The sequence below is a fragment of the Lepisma saccharinum genome, chromosome 6 (genome assembly GCF_977018435.1).
Source record: "Lepisma saccharinum chromosome 6, izLepSacc3.1, whole genome shotgun sequence".
Taxonomy (NCBI): domain Eukaryota; kingdom Metazoa; phylum Arthropoda; class Insecta; order Zygentoma; family Lepismatidae; genus Lepisma; species Lepisma saccharinum.
Genome location: NC_139234.1, coordinates 98,744,033 through 98,766,154, shown reverse-complemented (window position 1 = coordinate 98,766,154; position 22,122 = coordinate 98,744,033). Strand labels below are relative to the sequence as shown.

General features: G+C 37.3%; 1 protein-coding gene across 1 annotated transcript in view; it reads right to left on the bottom strand.

Annotated features, from left to right (window-relative positions):
* Positions 1-202: 202 nt before the first annotated feature.
* Positions 203-22,122, bottom strand: part of LOC145989176 (uncharacterized) — a 261,314-nt gene continuing 239,394 nt past the window's right edge. The window contains exon 7 of the mRNA XM_083124469.1: positions 203-329. Coding sequence (XP_082980595.1) covers positions 203-329 — 127 coding nt within the window. The remainder of the gene's footprint in view (positions 330-22,122) is intronic.

The window sequence follows — 22,122 nt, the reverse complement described above, 5'->3', positions numbered from 1 at the left end:
TGATATTTCGTGCCCTTGCTGGCGTTGGCTGCCTGTATATACGCATATTTGTGTATGCCCGTACGTGTGTGTGCCTGCACGTACGCGCGCGCGTGTGTAATAAGTGCTTCTCTCGACCAGTTTTGAATGATTGCGCAACATGCATCAATTTTTTCTGAAACACCCGGTATTGTTATTATCCCACTTTCAATAGATTTTATACTTACTTCACTTGATTGGAATTTAAGGATATGCAATGAGGAACATCCGATGGCAACTTGTCACTGAAGGCGCAACAATCCTCCTTTACGCCGTTGATGGAACAGTTCCGAAATATATCTCCACACGGCCTAGACAAGGAAAAAAAATAGTGTCAAAACATTCTTTTAAAATAGAAAAAATAATCTTACTTATTTTAAAATAAAACGCAGTATTTCAAAACAGTGGTAGCTCAGTCATTGTCGTTCTTCGTGGCACAGCGTGCTACAATGCCAGGGGTATTGGGTTTTAATCCCTGTTCAGACATGAATGATTGTGTTCGTGACCATGAGAATAAAGAAAAAAAATATTGAGAAAATATATATGTGTGACAAATGATTACATAGTGAAAACGGGGGATAATACCGCTTAGTGCTCTTCCTTTAAAAATCATTATGTCGTCTCACTACCCTGCGGGAGACGTTGGTTCGATCCCCGGGGGGCAGAACCGGGACTTTTTCCATTTCTTCAAGCGGCTCAGGTAACCACACACCGTGCTATAAAGTGGGTACCCGAAAGAAACCTTAGGGGGGGGGGGGGTAAAGGCGGCCACGGGAATTTTGCTGATACATCAACCCCACATTCGGATGTGATGAAGACAGTGTGGGGCCCCAACTTCACACCCCACATACACATTCACGGCGTCGTGCAAAGCGCAGGGAAGCACATTACTTCGTACGTTCTATTTCTAGGTGTGGATAAGAATTAACTGAGTACTGTTCACGTAATCACCAAGTTTCTAGCTACTACTTATTCCATAAAAGGCCTGCTTCGTATTAAGCTGTTGGAAACTCACTAATACATTTTAATGCCTTCAAATAAGTTTAATGAAGAAACAAGATAAATTTGGAATTCCGTACTATTTCTCTTCACTCTCGTCCTTTCGACAGGTCAAGCCACCAAACTCCTACAAGTTCCATCTGGGCTTTATTTAAGAGAGCTAAATCCCCAATTATATACGACTCCACCATCCCAACCCTCACCAGTTATCAGCGTTACACAACACACTTTGCAGTCCAGGTTACTCAAACACCCCAAGCTACCAATTGTCAATACAGACAGAACTTACACGCACACCTATACAATCACATCGCCCTCATTTCCCGTCACACTCCCATCTCCAGGCAAAAGCGAACAATATTATATTTCATAATCAAGATGGCAAGCTATTTCTGTCATTTCTCCACCATAAAATAAATTGTGCTAATTTTTCAAAACGCACGACAAAACAATCAAACAATAGCTGTTATGTATCCGAAGCTAGAAGCAAACCATTTATCTTTTCATTACATTAGTGGCAAAATAACCTCTATTCAACATGAGGTATTCAGGGTATATAACGAGCACGAGGAAACCTTAGCTAACAATCAACAACAATTAATTTCGAATCTCAAAAATTCGCATCTAAGACAGGCATTTTTGCTCGAAGTTATGACTACAATATTACAATTTGGCCAATTTTTTACAAATTTTGCAATTTGAAGCCATAATATGTATTTGTGAGTACCACATTGCAACTGAGAATATCATCCCGAAAGCAATACTGCTTAGGGATCTCGAGAAAATTAGGAACAACCTCTCTTTTGAAGGATTCGATTTAGCTATCCCTACTGCTCTGATTCACATGTACTATCAGATACCGCTGACTCAGTACAGAATATATGATAGAATAGTCAAATTGAAGATAATGATACCAATCAGATGCTGACAAGAGATTATAAGCTCTTCAATTGGATTCCTTTTCCCTTTGCTTTTCGGAATCTAACAAGTACACTTTCACACAATCCGTCGTATGTCGCTATCGACCAGGAACAAAATATAGTAAAATGGGCGGCACAGAATTGGAGAATTGTCAACTATAAACACAGAAATTATGTCTTCCTCACTCCTACACAATGAGAAAAGACAAACAAAACTTCTGTTTTTCAAAATTAATCAATGCAAAACGGTCGATGATACCAGGAATGCGTGCACATACACTTGCCATGAATCCAACACACGTTTGCTTTTACGCAAAACTATCACTAACTGAGCTCTTCATCATTCAAGCAACCCTCAGCACTTCGCCAATATTGTGTTTGATCACACATCCATGCCTGATGCCTGGCAATACCTTTTCGTTACGGTAAAAACAATAGCGCTCAATAGTTTCGTAGATCCCTTTTGAAACGTGCGCTTATGTTTGTTAACACTGTCTTGGTCTCCTATTTCAAATTTTGGGTTATCGGCAGTGCGTTGGAATTTCGGGAAGACGAAGGTGGTAATCAAAGTACCTCGCTAGACTGTTTCATACCTGAGAGCTTTATGCGAATGGACCGTGTTGTTATTGGAATCGATCCAAGCAGGTTACTCTCCAACAAAATAATTTGTGAATAGCTTGCAATGTGAACTTCCTCCAAATGATTTTTTTTAAGTACGGCTAAATCTCTCCAAGATGCTGGCTTTCCAATACCTGTAGGTTGAGTCATGGTTGATGATGTACTTCTGCATCATGCGGCGAAACGCGGAATTGAAGTATTATTTCCCTCCGTTTGTAGGTATCGTGGTGTCTGGCCTTGTTGGATAATGTATTTCAATGCATCATCTAGATGAAGAGTAGTCTTAGTTTTCAAATGGACTACCCTTCAAATTTGTTGAATGTGCCTATTGCAGTGACCGAATACTGATAACCCTTATTGATCATGTGCAAGTCCTTCAGGTTGAAGTCAGATGTGCCAACAATATCTGCCTACCACACATCATTAATAACTCTCATTATGACGGGATGAGTTTGAAATAGGCCGTGCTGGTTTGTGAAGTTCATCAACAACGACCTGTGCAAACATTTATCAACAGTTATGTATTCATTATTCAATTACCATGAGTATACAATTTATATATAGGTTCGTTCACTGTTTCCAAGACCCTACGGGGAACGTGATTGTGAAGGCTTAGGGGTCAGATGGTAGAGCAAGGTTACGTTTTATGGTCTCCATACAATCTCGCTGACAGGCTTCTGGCAGAAAGTGGAAAGATTGCGAGGGATTTCGACGATGTACATCTTGCCTCTCTGCCAAGCGGTTGAATGTAGACGTCAGGCGACAGAGCACGACTTGAGTTTGAAGGCCCACGTCTTCTTGCCGTGGCTGGCGAGGAAGCAAAGATAGCCTTGGAGAAGGCGTTCTAAGGACGGTTTGACCTACGGCTGTGACTTATAAGCCGTGGTACTGAAGTTGGTCAACTCGCATATGTGTTTGCGAGTGCCTTGGGAAAAGCAAAGTCTCGGTTTCCAGAGCCGGGGTTGCGACCTGAAAAGTTAAGCTACTGGAAAATACTTTCCTAGCTGCATTCTCAGCTCTTCTGTATTTGCAAGCCGACGACGGGTTTGAACCCAGTAGTAACGAAGAATGCAGAGTGTCCTGAAGTCATGTTCTTTCGCTATTCATGGAATGTTACCATTGCCGCTTGACCGAGCACTGAAGTCTGGAGAGAAATTTTACCATTTTACAAAGTCTCAATTCAATCGTTATACAATATATATATACAGGGTGTCCCAAAACTCTTTCAACAACGCTTGGGTGTTGGTAGATAACATAAAAACAAGTAACTTTTCCCTATAAAGTTTACCTCGAAAGCGCTTAGTTTCTGCGCTATAAGCGCTTAAAACCTATCCTGTACGTATGCAACCAAACACAGCAAACTCTTGTTCTGACATAACTACCAGGGGCGCGTGGCAGGGTTGCCACTAGCGTTCTTCGTTAAGAGAGACGACTTCAAAGCAACAACTTGGGAGTCTTGCCTGAGCAAAATCCAAAACATTAATGATACGTACTTACGATGTTGTAATAAGCAGTGACAGTATTTATAAAGTGACCAATACAAATAATGGGCAGACTGAAATTCAAGATTACTCATTCCAAAATATCCCCATAATTGATTGATTGATTGATTTGGTTTTTTTAATTCACTTTTCTGCCACCTTTGGCTAATCGCGAAGATGAGGATGATATGATGAAATAACAAATGACACCAATGTCTAGGCCAGGATTTAAACCCGAGATACCGGTGCCGTAGCGAGCTGTGCTAACCACATCACCACGGAGTGTTTCTTCGTGTATCATGCGATATCAATAATTGCAAGGGACACGTGAGATAGGGGAAATCCACGAACGAACAAATGTAAACATGATGTGTTTGCTGCCTCGTTTCGAACACGCACGCTGTAATGTTACTACAATTTACTTGAAAATTATTCCTATCAGTGCTAGCGTTATTGCTAATCGTGTTCGTTTCATAAGGAAGTAATTGCAAGGTTATTTTCATTTAATGTTTGATTGATTGTTTTGATTTACTTTACTTCGCTTTTTGTGCCACTTTTGGCTAATTTGCGAATATGGGGATGGGTGATGATATGATGAAATTGATGAATGGACACTCACAAACATCCATGTCCAAGCCGGGAAAAAAAAACCAAGACCACTGGTATCGTAGTGCGATGTTCTAACCACTCCGCCACGTGTGTTTGCTTTTAATTTAATGAAACACGTCGTTTAGAAATGAATAAATTCACACAATAAAATTAGTGCTTATTAAAAGCCAAAGTCAAGAAATGCATACTTATATCAAGCGCTGAACCGTAAAGGTCACTCGTATTGCACAGTGACAAAAAAACAATTTTGTGAACAGCAAAAGTCTATTGAGTCGCCTTGGTGATCGAGTACGTTTAGTGATCTACACATGATCTCCAACGAAGGATCCTGATAAGAGCTCCGGCCTTGAGAAATATGTCACTGCATCATTCGTCTTCGTAGTTCCGATTTTTCTGAAAAATGAGCAGGTACTGCACCACTACACCTATTGGTGTATTGAACTTAACGTAAAAAGAACGCTGTAAGAAAACTGAATTTTCGTATAACGTCTGTTAGTTCTCTGCTCTTAACGAATTATTTTGACTCTTGGAATAATAGTAGCGTTAGAAAAAACAAGTACGAATATACTGTCAAGGAAAGTTCATTTCTGCAGTAAAGACATGTTTTGCTGCGCGTGTGATTGCAACCACGATGGTAGAGTCATTGTGTAATGCACTAGCAGCCAGCAGCTTTTGTTCGAATGTCAAATGTTCGAAACGAGGCAGAAAGCACATCATGTTAACATTTGTTCGTTCGTGGATTTCCCCTCTCTCACGTGTCCCTTGCAATTATTGATATCGCATGATACTCGAAGAAACACTCCGTGGTGATGTGGTTAGCACAGCTCGCTACGGCACCGGTATCTCGGGTTTAAATCCTGGCCTAGACTAACTAACTAACTAACTAACTCTCTAGCCTTCTTAAACCCGAAGGTTCATGGCTGCAGCAACACAGGCCTTCCATCTGTCCCTATCTTGAGCAACATCTATATACTCTTTTCCATCCCTACCGATTTCCCTTAGGTCCATCTCGACGTTGTCCCTCCATCTTCGTCTTGGCCTCCCTACTGGTCTCTTACCATCAGGTTTCCCAACAAGAATCCTGTAAACTCCTCTTTCCTCTCCCATTCGTGCCACATGGCCTGCCCACCTAAGTCTTCTTGATTTAATTATTCTAATAATGTCTGGACATGAATACAAATTATGTAGTTCTAAATTATGTAACCTTCTCCACTCACCTGTCTCCTCATCCCTTTTAGGTCCAAAGATTTTCCTAAGGATCCTATTTTCAAATACTCTCAATTTATGTTCCTCCTTCAATGTAAGGGACCAAGTTTCACACCCATATAATACTACAGGCAAAATTACGGTTTTGTATATTTTAACTTTTAGTTTCTTAGATATTAAACGAGAAGACAAAAGTTTATGAAGAGAGAAGTAACATGCATTTCCTGAATTAAGCCTACTTTTTATTTCCTCTTTAATATAATTTTCATTTGTTAATATTACTCCTAAGTATTTGAATTTGGAAACTGGTTCAAACGAGTTGTTATCAATAATTATATTTTGATTATTACCTAACACTTGGTTTCGGCCTGTAAGCATATATTTAGTTTTCTCTTTGTTAACTTCCAAACCTATCTCTTTAGCAGTTTTGAAAAATATTTTAGCATTATTCTTAATTGTATTCACATCATCCCCCAGTAAGTCTACATCATCTGCATATGCTAACAACTGAGTCACACCATTTAATTTTAGTCCTTCTTTAGTTTCGTTTACCTTCCTAACAGCATATTCTAAGGCAAAATTAAAGAGCAATGGAGATAATGCATCTCCTTGTTTTAACCCATCATGAATTGTAAATTTGTCAGACATATTAATACCCACACGAATTTTACTTTCTGTTTCACTGGTGCATATTTTTATCATACTAACAAGCTTCTTAGGTATTCCAAACTCTACTAATATATTATATAATTTATCTCTTTTGACCGAATCATATGTTTTTTTGAAATCAATGAATAGCTGATGGACATTTTGATTATATTCCCACTTTTTTTCAAGTGTCTGTCTGATGTGAAAAATTTGATCTGTAGTTGATCTGTTACGTTTAAATCCACATTGATAATCACCTATAATTTCATTAGCATATGGGGTTAGTCTTGTTAAAAGAATGTTAGATAATATTTTATATGTTGTTGAGAGTAGAGAAATTCCACGGTAATTATTGCAGTTCATTTTATCACCTTTTTTAAACACAGGAACAATTATGGATTCTTTCCACTGTTGAGGGATTTCTTCTTTATTCCATATTAAACAAATTAATTTATGAATTTGACATATTAATGAATTTCCACCATATTTAATTAACTCAGCTGGTATTAAATCAATGCCAGGTGCTTTGTTATTCTTTAGCCTTTTAATAGCAACTTTAACTTCAGCCAAGTTAGGTTCTGGAACTAAAGGTTCTGCTGTGTGTACTTCATTCACTTCTGATTTATCTCCTACATGGACATTTAAAAGGTCATTAAAGTAGTTCTTCCATCTATTTAGAATATCGCTTGGGTCAGCTAGAAAATTACCGTCTTTATCTTTTATCAAGTTTACTTTAGGTTGCCACCCCTTTCTAAACTCATTTACACCTTTATATAAATCTCTGATATTTTTATTTTTGCTGTTTGTTTCAATTTCGTTAATTTTGCTTTTCAAGTAATCTCTTTTTTTACTTCTAAACGTGCGGTTAACTTCTCGCTTTATTCTATTATAATTGTTTAGATTTGTATCATCAGAGTTATTTAACCACCTAAGTCTAGCCTGATTTCTTATTTCTATTAGATTATGACATTCATTATCAAACCATGGCTTACTTTTTCTCGGTTTATGGTATCCTATACTTTCTTTAGCTGCTGATTCTATTGCATTACGTATGTGCTCCCAATTCTTATTTACGTCTGTTTCATTTATATTTTCATCATCATTTAAATCCTGCAAAACATCAAATCTATTTGACAGTTTAATTTGGTAATCTTTCTTAATTCTTTCATCAGTAAACTTTCCTGTATCAAATTTTAGAACTTTTAGATTTTGTTGCTTATGGTTTATCACTGAGAGTCTTTCTCTTAATTTAGCAATTACTAAATAATGGTCACTGGCACAGTCAGCACCTCTATGTGTACGAACGTCAATTATACTAGTATGCCTTCTCTTATCAATGAGAATATGATCTATCTGATTATGAGTTTTACCATCTGGAGAAGACCAGGTATATTTATGGATATCTTTATGTTTAAAAGTGGTACTTTTCACAATTAAATTCTTTGAGGTTGCAAAAGTAATCAATCTTATACCATTATCATTACTTAATTCATGAAGACTTTCTTTACCAATCGTGGGTTTAAATGTCTCTTCTTTGCCAATCTGTGCATTACAGTCACCTAACAGAATTTTCATATCATACTGAGAAAATTTATCAAAGACCTGTTCTAACTCTGTATAAAAATCATCTTTAGTATTATCATCTTTATCTTCCGTTGGTGCATGTATGTTTATTAAAATAATTTTACACCACCTACCCTGTAAAACTGCATATGATATGGCCTAGACATTGGTGTCATTTGTTATTTCATCATATCATCCTCATCTTCGCGATTAGCAAAAGGTAGCAGAAAAGTGAATTAAAATAAACTAAATCAATCAATCAATCAATTATGGAGATATTTTGGAATGAGTAATCTTGAATTTCAGTCTGCCCATTATTTGTCTTGGTCAGTTTATAAATGCTGTCACTGCTTCTTACAACATCGCAAGTATCATTAATGATTTGGATTTTGCTCAGGCAAGACTCCCAAGTTGTTGTTTTGAAGTCGTCCCTCTTGACGAGGAACGCTAGTGGCAACCCTGCCACGCACCACTGGTAGTTATGTCAGAGCAAGCGTTTGCTGTGTTTGGTTGCATACGTAGAGGATAGGTTTTAAAGCGCTTATAGCGCAGAAACTAAGCGCTTTTGAGGTAAAATTTATAGTAGGGAAAAGTTACTTGTTTTTATGATATCTACCAACACCCAAGCGTTGTTGAAAGAGTTTTGCGACACCTATATATATATATATATATATATATATATATATACACACACACACACACATACATATACATACAGGGTGCTTCATAGGGACCCAGTTACTACCTTTTTTCTCGAGAGCGGGAGATCGTATCAAGTTTAAACAAAAAATACACCATTAAGTCGGGCCCAAAGAATCCGTAGAAAGTATTTTACAGCCCGAAAGGCACCCTTTGTAGTTTTAATGGGGGGCGCATGCCCCGTTCGTGCAATTTTAAAATGGGAATGGTATGTTTGGAATGCAGATTCGTAAAGGCGGGGAAAAAATACGATTGCCATATGAAACATTTGTCCGTACCACCTACCGTTTTCCGTTTAGAAAATGGTTTTGCAAAAAAAAGAAGGTGAGCCAAATGGAGTATACTGAGCTTAACAATTATGATAAGTGCGCACCATAACAGTTTTGGAAAGTGCAGAACACAAGCTTTCCAACGATATGCCACATGATGACTGCGCGGACTAATAAAGGATGAAACCGCGTGACCGAGAAATGGGGTCTAAAGTTAGGGAAGTACTCGAAAATTTCAAATGGCAAGGGGGTCGAGTAATACCTCGATTTAAAGGTTACAGAAAACGTGAAAAGGATGCGAACATGATTTTGTAATCCACTGACAGTAGGTGGAACCCTACGTTCTGGCAGGGCCCTTTGACCTACTTTTGAAATGACTTACGACATTTTCCTATAAGGCTGTCTCCCCTTACGATAAGGCGGCGATCGTCTGTCACTCAGTGTAATCTAGTACGACTGCTAAGGTTTTTTTTTAAAATTTAACGATGTTTTGGGCCCCTGCTACGATGTTTTTCTGTAAAAATTGCTCCTCATGATGCAAACATTGTACTGTAGCGGTATTTGAAATCGACTGTGCTGTGTGAAGGGGAAAAAATCTTCGTGTTCAGTGACCTACTTTTGAAATGACTTACGACATTTTCCTATAAGGCTGTCTACCCTTACGATGTTTTCCCGTAAGGCAGCGAGAAGACAAATATCTTAAGACGTTTTCCAAGACATTGATTCTCTCGGCTCCTAATTGAGCTAGGATGATGATTGTGGGTTTGTTGGATAGGTTTTGATGATAACTACTCAACTAGAAAGCGCTACCTCAATTTTTTAAAAAATTCGATTTGTCAAGTTAGTTTGTGATCCTAAAACTCTGCAACCTATTGGAGTGCTTGGCGTTTTAGATTAAAATTTCAAATGGGTTGTAGAAAAACCATTCTTGCTCGACGAAGGCGATATTTTAAAACTGTTCCGTGAGCCTCTCGTTCTTCACGTCATGGATGAAGGACTTCTCGGCGACCAGAATGATGCTTCACAAGGTGTCCTCGGGCAATGGACTGTGGAACTCGCAGACGACCTTGATGTTAGTACGTTCTTTGACCACCACCTGCTTTCTCTTCGTTGTGTTGATGACAAACATGGGTTTTTGTGCTTTGAATTCGCTTGGTGTGTAGTACATGTCCACGTTTCCCTCGGTCACGCGCTTTTAAGCGGAGTACGCTTCGTATAGTTTGAGAAAATCATCTTTTGCCATGTCGAGTTTGTAATTCTCGCGCGGGAACACTTCGTTCCTGCCGTTCTTCAGATAAACGTTCTTGATCTTGCAGTCGTCAAATTTACTGGAATCATTTTCCTGATTGTTGTTCCTCCCGGTCTGAAAGAGCACTACGACGAAATCTGGCATGTCGTACTGTATATTATTGAATTGCGTCGTGACGTCGAAATCCATGTGACTTCCGGATGCTATTTTCTGCACGCACTGGTAACCGTGAAAGTGAATCGGTGTCTGAGGATTTTTCAAGATCTCTGCTTTGTACTTGAGAGCGTAAGTTATTTCGTATTCCACCACCAGCATTATCAATTCCATGCTCTGTATGACGCACTTGGCAGCTTCAGGTAAAGTGTTGGGCAGTGGCGTACCGTCTGCGTTCAAGTTACTGTATCGCATTAGTGGGTCGTTGTCGTTCTAGGCTCTGCGAAATGAGATTCTCAGTCCTCCTTTCCACATGATCTCCTTATAGTCCTAGAAGAAACTCGGAAGTAGACGCATGGGAAAAAGCACCGTGTGACTTCTCGTCGATATTTTCGTTCCCGCTTCGAATCCCCCCGCCTGATAGTATGCTGCATCTGTTTTGGATAATTTCAAAGTAGTAGTATTTGTGATAGGATGAGCACAAAAATCTTACAAATGAAGAGGCTATTTGATTAAACAGCCCGATTTGCCCACACTTAAAACTATGCCAAGATGCCCATATACCCTAATTCTTCAAGTTTGATATGCTCTTAATTCTAAGAATTTTGAATCCTAGTGTAGAAATGAAGAACCCTCAATAGACAGATTTGCCCACACTTAAAATTATGTCAAGTACCCATATGATTTTATTGTTTATAATGTGTTTTATGTCAAAATCCCAAGAATCTTGAATTCTAGTGTAGAAATGAAGAACCCCCCTCAGACAGATTTGCCCATGTGTGTAAAAGCTACATTTGCCAGATTGTTGTCCATAAACTTGTCAAAAATATGCCCTCCCTTGATATTGTTTTGGCTACACTTAAAACTAAGCCAAAATGCTTATAAAAGCCACCCTCACCCACCCACACCAATTTATATTTACTTCCGGTCCAGTAATATGCAGAAATCTTCTAGAATTGCTCTGTGACTCTCTCATTTCTTACATCAAAAACATATGATTTTTCACCTATAAGAATAACACTACATATGGTGTCATCAGGAAGTGTATCGTGGAATTCACAGATAATTTTAATGTTTGTCCTGTCATTAAACACAACTTGTTTCCTTTTTGAAGTGTTGATGACAAACATGGGTCTCTGAGCTTTGAATTCATCTGGTGTGTAATACATGTCAGTATTGCCAGTAGTGACCCTTTTGTATGCTGTAAATGCCTCATATAATTTAAGGAAATCATCCTTGGACATGTCTAAATTATAATTTTCTCTGGGGAACACCTCATTTCTGCCATTTTTAAGATATATGTTCTTGATGTTGCAGTTATGAAATTTACTTGATTTTTTTTCCTGATTAATGTGTCTTCCAGTCTGAAACAGTACCACCACAAAATATGGCATGTCATATTGTATACTGGAGAATGAATTTGTAGCTTCAAACTCATAATAGGTACCAGTGGCAGGCTTCTGTACACATTGATATGTATAAAATTGTAAAGGAATCTGTGGATTTTTTAGAATATCTGCTTTGTATTTAAGAGCATAACTGGCTTCATATTCAACAACCGGGATTCTTAGCTCCATAGTCTGAATAATGCATTTGCGCTCATCAGGTAGGGTATTGGGCAGAGCTTCCCCTGTAGAGTTTAATGTGCTGTACCTCATCAAAGCATTATTATCATTGGCAGCTCTTCTAAATGTGATTCTTAAACCACCCTTCCACATAATATCTTTGTAATCCGAGAAGAATCCTGGCAACAGACGCATGGGAAACAATACTGTGTGGCTCTTGGATAATATTTTACCACCAGCCTCCAATCCACCTATTTTGTAGTAAGAAGCCTCGGTTTTGGATAATTTTAGTGTGGCCAAAACTGTGGAGGTAATGCCGGGATAATCTACTCTGTTTATAACAACACCATGTTTTCTGATCTCAATTTCAGAGAACAGATGTGGCACAACATTGTCTACCAATCTTATATTTGAATTTGCCGGAAAATCTGTACCATCGAGCTTTACAACATCAAATTTGATGTATAGATCTGCTCTGTGGGGGTGTATAAAGCCATCCCCTACATCAAGATCAACCTCAATCTCTGTGTTGGGTTGATTTAAATTTGCAAAGGTCTTCCTGTTTGGGGGAATGATTGTAGCTCATAACTCTCAATATTTTCCATTTTTTTGTATGTATTTTTATTTAAATATTAATTTCTATGATTGCAGTTGTTGTGGCTCCAGCAAAATCAACTAATACTTCTTTTTCATTAGTGACCATCAATTCAATGTAATCTATTATATTATGGCACACAGGAAAATATAATGTTGGGGATGGAGTTTAGATGATTGGCTCCATAAATTCAGAGTTAGGCTTGAATGTTGCAATGATGCCAGTTTGTTTGTGAGTGCCTATGCCTTTTGATTTGGTGATCATACCCTCAGCCACATTACAGTGAATATTCAGAGTTTCAGTGGCTAAGAATTTGGGTATATTAATAGCAGTGTGTTTGATGGCTGGTTCAAGTTTTGTGTTGTTCTCAAAGCCTAACAGCTCTCCTATAGTACCCAGATCCACTGTTTCTGTAGCAGATACAATCTCTACTCTGTGAGTGACAGATTTTTGAGTTAATACTATACCTCTGGGTAACTGAGCATTTAGAGTGGATAGATTATATTGCCCTGGAATGATGACAATTTTTTGATCACCAACTGCAATTGTGTTGTTCTGGTGTGTAATATTAGGGATCAAGTACATGCCATAAAATGCTCTGAGAGCTATTGTTTTGGGATACACTATATCACCATGTAACCTGAGTTTCAATATTGAATTTTGGCTGGTGAGATGGAATACCCCCATGATGTTTTAAATACCACAGGGCTTTTTGAAAATCTTCAACTGATGGTTTATTTATTTCAGACAGTTATCTAAGAACAGATAAACACTGATGTCCACAATTAACATCTTTGAAATTTTGAACACGGGCATTATTGTAATAAAGATTAGTTGATTTTAGATATTTTACTAAATTTTCAGGTTGAACACCTCCAAATGAGTCAAACACAAATGCCTCATTGTTTAAATATTCAAGATAACAAATCCAGTGAGTGCCCTGATTTTTGTATTTATCCAAATTAACTATGCCACACTCTTTTGTGAGTGCTTGTTCTGGCAAAGAATCAGACATGTACACACCTCTAAAATTTTTGATGCCCAGTGGCTTGTTTAAAGCTTCAATATCTTGGTTTGTAAGCGGCTCTTGTTTTTTTTTAACTTATTCATGGCTCTCTTAACACCCTTGCCTTGTTTCTCTATGGCCAGATTATGGAGCTTCAATTCATCTAATTCGGCCTTATTCTTCTTGGCATCTATTACTGTTTTTGCTATGGCAGCTGATCCCCCAGCCAAGCTCCCAACAGCCCCAAGTGCTGCTAAGATGGCCGGGATAGTAAATATGAAGCCCCCTGTATGCAATTTTTTCCTGGATTGTAGTATTTTTTTTAATTGGGGGGTACTAAGTAATAATTTCATACCATGGCCCTTGGAAAGAAAAGAATTTTTTTTTCTTGCGCTGCTTTTTGGTTAAAAGAAAATCAATAGTTTTAAGAGATTTAAGACCTGCATAAGGTATCTGATACCTAACACCCTTGGCTTTCATCCTAGGTTTATTATATATATACTCACAACCCCCACCCCAGTTTTTGTTTGGTGTTCATAGCTATGGTGGTCCCCAATGCTGCTATTCTCTCACTCAAAGAAGCATCTACCAAATGCAGCCTCTTCTAATTTCTTGTCTGCAACATGTCTCTTGTCAAGATCAGAATGTGTGTTGTATGCTATGTCATGGTCTCTACAAGCAGCATCTAGAGGATTAACACCAGGATCACCTTTGTTTAATCTATGATCTAGTTTTGTACCGGGACCACAATACTGATAGCTTGGAATGTGTAGTTCAAATGGCAGCTTGTTTATGATGTCATTAACCAACCCCCGACCCTAAGAGATATTCCAAAATTTAGGTGGTAGGGTATTAATAATTTTTATAAGATATCCAATCCCCTTAGTGTCATTCACTATAAAATTAGACAATTTGGTGCTTATCATGTCCATAATTCCAACCTTTTCATTGTAAAAATTGTGGTTGCCAGCATTTTCCTCCGCAGCTATCACCAGCAACCTATCTACGAGTTTCCTGACATCATCAAACCACACAAATTCTTTAGGCAGGGTGTTGTATTGTTTGATTCCACTACCTGTCTTGATCTGTGACCATATGGGCTTGATTAGGTTGTTTTATTTTGCTCCACTGCTAGACTTGACTCTTTTTTGTATGTGATCATTGTTCTGGTATAGAGCATCTGATTTTATTAATATTTCTTTGTAATGCTCATAATCTTGATCTGTATAGCTGCCATGTCTCAATCAGATCATCTCCCATAAATGTTACTCTGAAATTGCCAATTCTATGTATGATGCTACCATCACGCTCTGTGTCAGCATTTAAGCCCAAGACCTCATCTTTGTAGTCTTTAGGTGTGCTTAAATATTTTTGAGCAAGAAGACCCAATTCAATAGGATCCTGAGTAGCTTCAATTCTTCGAGGACCAACAGGACTAGGTGTATGAATACTAGAAAGTGGGGTGATTGGATAATCTAATATGTTCCTTGCAGCTACAGGTACAAGCTCTGTGATCAAATTTTGATTTTGCTCTGTAACAGTTTTGATATTTTTACCTAATTCACTAATAGCATCAATAATAGGCTGTTCTGTTTGCTTGTGTTTTTCATAGATTCCTCGGTTCTCTTATTTCCATCCCTTAAATCTTCTTACAAGATAATCTCTGAATTTGAGATCATCAATGATTGGCCTTTTCATGTTTATTTATATATGTTTCAATGTCTAGAAAATTGTTGATTTTATTTCTGTCTTTGCCACTATTGGGTTTTCTTGTCATATCAATTGTGACAAACCCATAACTGTCTTGATTCCAGCACCCACTGCAAAACTTGGAAAAATCAATTTAGCTCAAGTCACCACCTACATATTCATCATGTATGTGTTTGAGGTTTTTATGATCTTGATGAAACACACATATAAAATTCTGTTGTCTCGGATCATCTGCTTCGGAATTTTAGAAAAAGTCTGTGCCAGGTAGAAACAATCTATGTTTTTGTGCCGCCCCTGTGTAAAAAAATTTCTAACCTTGTTTTGATTATCCAGTATAATGTCATCAAACACAACAACAGAGTTATGAAGACAGTGATGGAGTGGCTTAACATCTGATTCAAAAGTGGCTATATCCAGTCCATCATATAGCTTCATCAGCTGCTGATATTTTAATTGTTCCAAGCTCAGAGAAGACATACAAATGCCTGTTTTTCCAGTCTAACCAGTTGGGTGCCAATAAAAAATTATCAATCATTAGTGTAGTTTTTCCACAAGCCGATGGCCCAACAATAAGACATCTAATATTATCAGGCAGCAGGTTGCCATTTCTCTTATTCTGCTGTTCAGGATCTGGCAGCCTCTTTATAACATCCCAGGTGTTCATAGTATCACTTTGTTTGCCTCGATCCAGCTGTGTTCTGGGAGTACTAGCCATTTGACAAGTATCTTGTTGCCTTTTCTGCGGATGATATTTTCTATGAGATATGTGTCAGGCTGCTTAGTTTTGCTTAGTTCTTCTTCATTAAACCTGCCTTTGAGAATTTCTCCTCGGTGGTCTTTTATTATATATGTGTTAAGGGTCTGTGGTTTAACTTGTACCACTGTAAATAATTCAGTGCTCCAGTTTCTTGTAACGCCTCTTTTGAATAAGTGCTTATATTTGCTGATTCTTACTTGATCACCCACCTTGTATTTGGCTTTTCTTGTTGTTGGCTGGTATCTAGGATAATAAACAGTCCTGATCAATTTTTGCTCATCAGATGAAGTTACCTCAGAGGGATTTATGTTGGTGGTGGAATGGACCGAGTTGTTATATTTATGTAGAAGTTCTGGAAGAATATTAAGCCATTTATAATTACCCTGCAGTGTAAATTGTTTATACATATGATTTTTTAGGGTTTTGTTGAATCTTTTAACAATTGAGGCCTTGAGATCACTGTAACTCGAGTAATGTTTTATTGAATGGCTTTTAATAAATTGTTGGAACACAGAATTATAGAATTCTTTGCCATTATCTGTTTGCAAATAGCGCGGTGATCTTCCAATCTGATTGATGATTGTCCTGAAGGCTTCTGAAACACATTTTCCAGTCTTGGATTTGAGTGGCACAGCCCAGGCAAATTTTGAAAATGTATCTATGACAGTGAGTATATACTTGTAGCCCTTGTTGATTTTGTCTAAGTTTTTCAACTTTCCACTTGCCAACTCAACCAAGTCACACTGCCATAAATCATCTATGCCTTTTGTAACCACTGGCAGTCTCTTATAATTATGTCTGGCTTGTCTGTGTAATTCATCAACAATAATTTGTCTAGACATAATATGTAAACAAGAATATTGCAACTATAGGGTGTTCAGCAGAGGATACTACAGGATTTTCTAAATACAGTTTGTCTCCTATTTGTATACTAAATTCCAGAGAGCCATCATCTTCAGCATAAGATGTTTCTAATGTATTGGGGTCTGTAAAATCTTCTAACTCTACACTGGTGATTTTTGGTTTGTTGTCAGCATTTGTTATTGATAAGGTAGGGTAATGGTGTGCCTGTGGTTGAAGCCAATATTTGATCTTGATTGGTCTGAGTGTGCCCCCAACAAAAAAACTGGTAATAAAATTGTGCAGGGGACAGCATATATATTTTGCCACCTGGTGTAAATGGTGAATCATATTCTTTGTTGGGGATACTGTACAATTCAAGAATTACTGTATGTTTAGGATTCTCGATTATGCCTGTTATTTCTTTTTCTGCTGTAAGCAATCTACTTGTTACAGATTCAAGGTGCTCATTGATAGTCCTAACAACATCATCATAGCCTGGCTTGATTTTTATGTCCACAACAAGTTTCTTGTATTGTTGCACAATTTCTTGAAGCTGGGTGGCAAAAACAGACAGAGCATTTGCTTGGTTGGATTCCATGGTCCCTAGCTGTTGCTTGATATTAGCTACAATTTGCTGTAAATTTTCAACAACTGCCAATTTTGAATTTTGAGCAGTAAGATCATGGATTTGTCTTCTGATATCCTCAAACAGGGCATGCAGTTCATTAATATGTTGATTGGTTGGTAGAGTGGCCACTGTCTGAGTAAGTTGTTTGATCTCTGTCTGGATATTCTTGATATTTTCTGATTTCAATATGCGATTCACAGCTCTCTTAATATTTTTAAGTTCCTGTGATGTAGGCAGATTTGATACAGTATTCTGAAAAGATTCAAGTGCCAATTTCACATCATTTAATTCAGAAGCATCAACCACACCACGCATAGCATCTTGAAGCAGGGTTATGTCTGCCTGAGTAGGTGTTGATTGTTGTAAAATTTCAAGTTTTGTTTGGATATCATCGATCAAGTGATGAAAATGAGATAGCTCAGATTCAGTTTTGAGGTTTTCAAGTTTTGTGATCTGTTGCTGGACACTGACAAGGGTGTCTACAATACCAGGCAAGCGGGATTCTAGAGATTCTTGTACATTTGTCAAATCACTTTGCGCTGCTGCTATTGTACCCTCAAGATGGGTTATGGTACTTTGAATTTTTCCAAAATCTTCATATGTTTCAAGTTGCAGCTTAATGTTGGCAACACTCCGAGTTATTGCACTCAAAGCATCAGAAGATGGCAAGTTGTTCATAAAAGTTTCAAGTGTCTAAATTTTTTCTTTAACCTCGGCTCAGAGGGCCCAGATTAGGTATCTGTAGTGATTGAATCTGTTCTTTTAGAGTGGAAATCACTAGATCAAAATCTTCTTTTGATTTTATGCTTTTGACAATTGTTTGGAGCTGTGTCTGGGCATTATTTATCTGCTCTTCCAATTGTTGTTTCAAATGCTCAGAGTTGGTGGCCTGGGTCTTAAATTTGGCTTGAAGAGCTGCTACAGCTTCTTCTAAACTTTGAAAATTATCCAATGTAGCCAAGTCAGTATATTTCTGAAGCAGCAATTTGAGTTCAGAATCAATTTTAAGAAGAGGGTCCATGCATTTTGATTGTAAATTTGTAATTTCTAGTTGAAGACTGGCATTGAGTGTGGTTTGTAAAGCTTGTAAATCACTTCTTAATTTTTGACTCTGACATCAAGCATCAGAATCTCATCACTGTGATCTTCATGTCTTGTATGGCCAAATATATCATTAGGCATTTTTGTTTTAGTGGTTATTTATTATTGAATATCTGATTCTTAATTCTATAAAAAAAGGTATAAGCTTGTCATAGGATCCCGGGACCTCAATATATAAGCAGTCACCAGCAGAAACAGTATATACAGTGCCAGAAAATCATGTTTGAGTGCTTAATTCTATAAATATTTCTCCCTATTGAAATCTTGACATTACCCTCAGGGGTTGTAATAAATTGCAATTGACCACCTACAGGTAATTGGTAATGATTTAAATTATTGTTAAATATGTACAGTGTTTTACCTGTTTCATCATCAACATGTGTAAGTATGCTGTTCAGATGAATAATTAACAAAGCACTTAGTTTAGATATTATATCATTAGAGGGTGGTGCTGTTGGCAGGTCCATAATAGCCTGTTTTTTGAACCCAAATAAGTTCATAGGCATGTTTATTTATTTCAAATCATGCTCTGTAATTGGGCATTGATTACCACTTCTCAAATAACAATGACCCCATGGTTGAGTATGTATGCCACATGATGAAATGCATCTCTTATCATCATGTGGGTCCAGAGCCACTTTTCTTACAATATTTGTAGTCAACAAGTGATCCACACTCTGAATTCTGGATTCTGATATCCTGATTGTGCTACATGATTTGAGGCAATTTTTATAATCTTCAAATTCAAGCTCTTTGTCAACAGTTACTCTGCCAATGCCCTTGGCTTTTTTTTGCAACAGCACCACTACATGTTTCAAAGCTGTACATCTTGGCCCTTAACCTAGCAAATGCCACAATAACATCACCAAGTGTCTCATTTTTTAACTTGCCAGGCACCTTTTTGTTGTGGGGTTTAATCTTTGTATGTTCACTGGTATCAAAATATTCAAGCAATGCAGGCTTTGTTATATCTTGATATACATCTTCTGTTTGAATATCAAGAATAAAACTATCTGTGTCCATGTACATCAGTTTTACACGATCCTTATAAAAAGGCTTCAACACATCATAATACAGCTCCAGCATGTGTAATTTGGCCAATTCCAATATCACAGCCCCTACATAAATAGGCTTATCAAACTTAATCTTTGTTTTTTTCATGTTGAAAAGTGCCATATTTTCATCATAAATTCTTCTATAATTGAAATTAGGCTTTGGAATCAATTTTTTGCTCAGGCTGGGGTTAGTAATTATTTTAACATCAGTATGTTTTCTGACATTTTCAATGGTTTTGCCATACACTGAATTGACCATCAATTTAAACAAGGTCTTATCAAATTGGCTCATTGCAGATGTTCGAAGCTCTGTGTTTGTATCAATATATGGTTTCAACCATCTTGAGTGCCTGAACCTCAAAACTTTTCCAACTTTGGTCACTTGAACACCATGGCGCATTAGGAACTGGAGGTTTTTGTAATATATGACATAATCATTTTGGCTCCAGAGTCATCATCAATTTCTTTTGTTTAGAGCCAGGTGAGCACTCAACCTCAGGAATAGGGGGCAGATCAGAAAATGTGTTGTGTAAATCGTCAGGAATTGTCAGATCAACCTCTAAGAATAGACCATAGTGACTGTCATCAAAATCCTGAAGATCTTCAATATTGAAATCTTTAACCCACTCAAGCCCTGCATATGGTAGTTTATCCATCATAGCATAACCATAGAGGCTGTTGGCATCTACATACAGTATATAATTTGATGGCAGTGCTGGATCATAATCAGGAATATATTTGCTATTTGCTCTGGCATATCTCTGAGAGCATTGCACCATGCCTCCTCTTATACATTGCTCCATAAACAGATGCATGTCTTGATCTTGGATCAGATCCAATTGCATTTTATTGTTTAAAAACATTGCAAACCATGCTAGGCCTGGTGCACTGTAAACATACATTGGATCCAGCTTATAATTTTCCGTGGAAGATTTTCTAAATGCCTGAAGTATATCAGCTAAGAGGGTCACATCAAGTTTTAAATATGCCTTGTGATAATCACCAAATGTCTGGCATTTTAGATTGTTCCACATCAACTGGGCATGGTGATAATCATCATCAGTAATTCCAGATGCTCTGATTTTGCTGTAGAACTCTTGTTGTGGTGGCAGAGAACACTCATCAAATTTAGAAAAATCTGTAACATAATCATATGGATATACACCCTTCCGCCTAATTAATTTCAGGTCCTGATTTGGAAACAATGCACATGTGATTTTGAATTGATCATGAGATAATTGATTTGCCAGTGTAGCCAGGCTAGCCGATAAAATTCTGTATGAATCAAGAAATCTTAAGTGAATAGGAACACCATTAACTTTAATTTTCTTGCTAATAGCTATATATTTTTCATTATTTTCTGCTAAAATATTTAAATTCTGCTTGTCAAAACCCTCATATTTGATCAAATGATAAAAATCATAATTGGATGCACCATGGCAAAATATAGGGACAAATTTTGTTCTCTGGATCTTAATATTACAGCTATTACACAGGCCATTAAGAATTTACCATCTGTATGAGAATGGTGTTTCGCCTTGATATTTGTATCTGAAAATTCAGAATCACATACCGGGCATTTTTCTGCATTATTGAAATCTTCAATCTGTTTCTCTGTTAAAGGCAACATGGGTTTTGATTTTAATAAGACATTAGATGCTATGTCATGGCACTCATTTTCTATTCTATGTGCAAATTCTTTGATGGCATCTGCTCCCATGTATAAATATTCTTTACTAACAACACCATCCTGTACAACAACATAATAAAAACTAGAAGGTTCATGTAATTGATATGATGTAATTGAACATTCCTCAGGGTCTGGGCTACAGAATGCAATAGGTTTTAGATTTGATTCAAAATCACAGACTATATATGCTGGGTGTTCCAACAGGGCTTCAAATTTTTTGAATGTGGCATTTTCACTTGGATTGGGCATTACCATATGAACAGGTTTATGGTTGCAACAGTATTTCAGATGCTCAATTAACTTCTTTTTAGCAATTTCTGTATTCTGTTCGAAAACACCATTCACCATTTTTCTACCATCAAATACAGTTAAACATCTTCTACACAACTTGAATATTGTCTTAGATTTATCTAATTGTTTTCTGACTAAAGCTTCAAGACTGTGTATCAGAGTGTAATGGTGTGTGTCATCCCCTTCAATTAAGAGCAGATCAATCGGAACAGCAGAATCATCATCAAGTGTACTGATTCTGAGAGGTGCTATCAAGCAATTGCCACGGCCAGTAGAACAAATAAATATATTAATAGATAATTGTTTTCCATTGATATCCCTGGCCTTTTTTTTCAAATTTATCAATATTCTGAACAGACATTGGATATTTTAAGCTCTCCATTGCTTCATCAAAATCGTGCTCATATTGTTTATAATAAGTTATTCTCTGAGGATTCCTTAAAACTGGA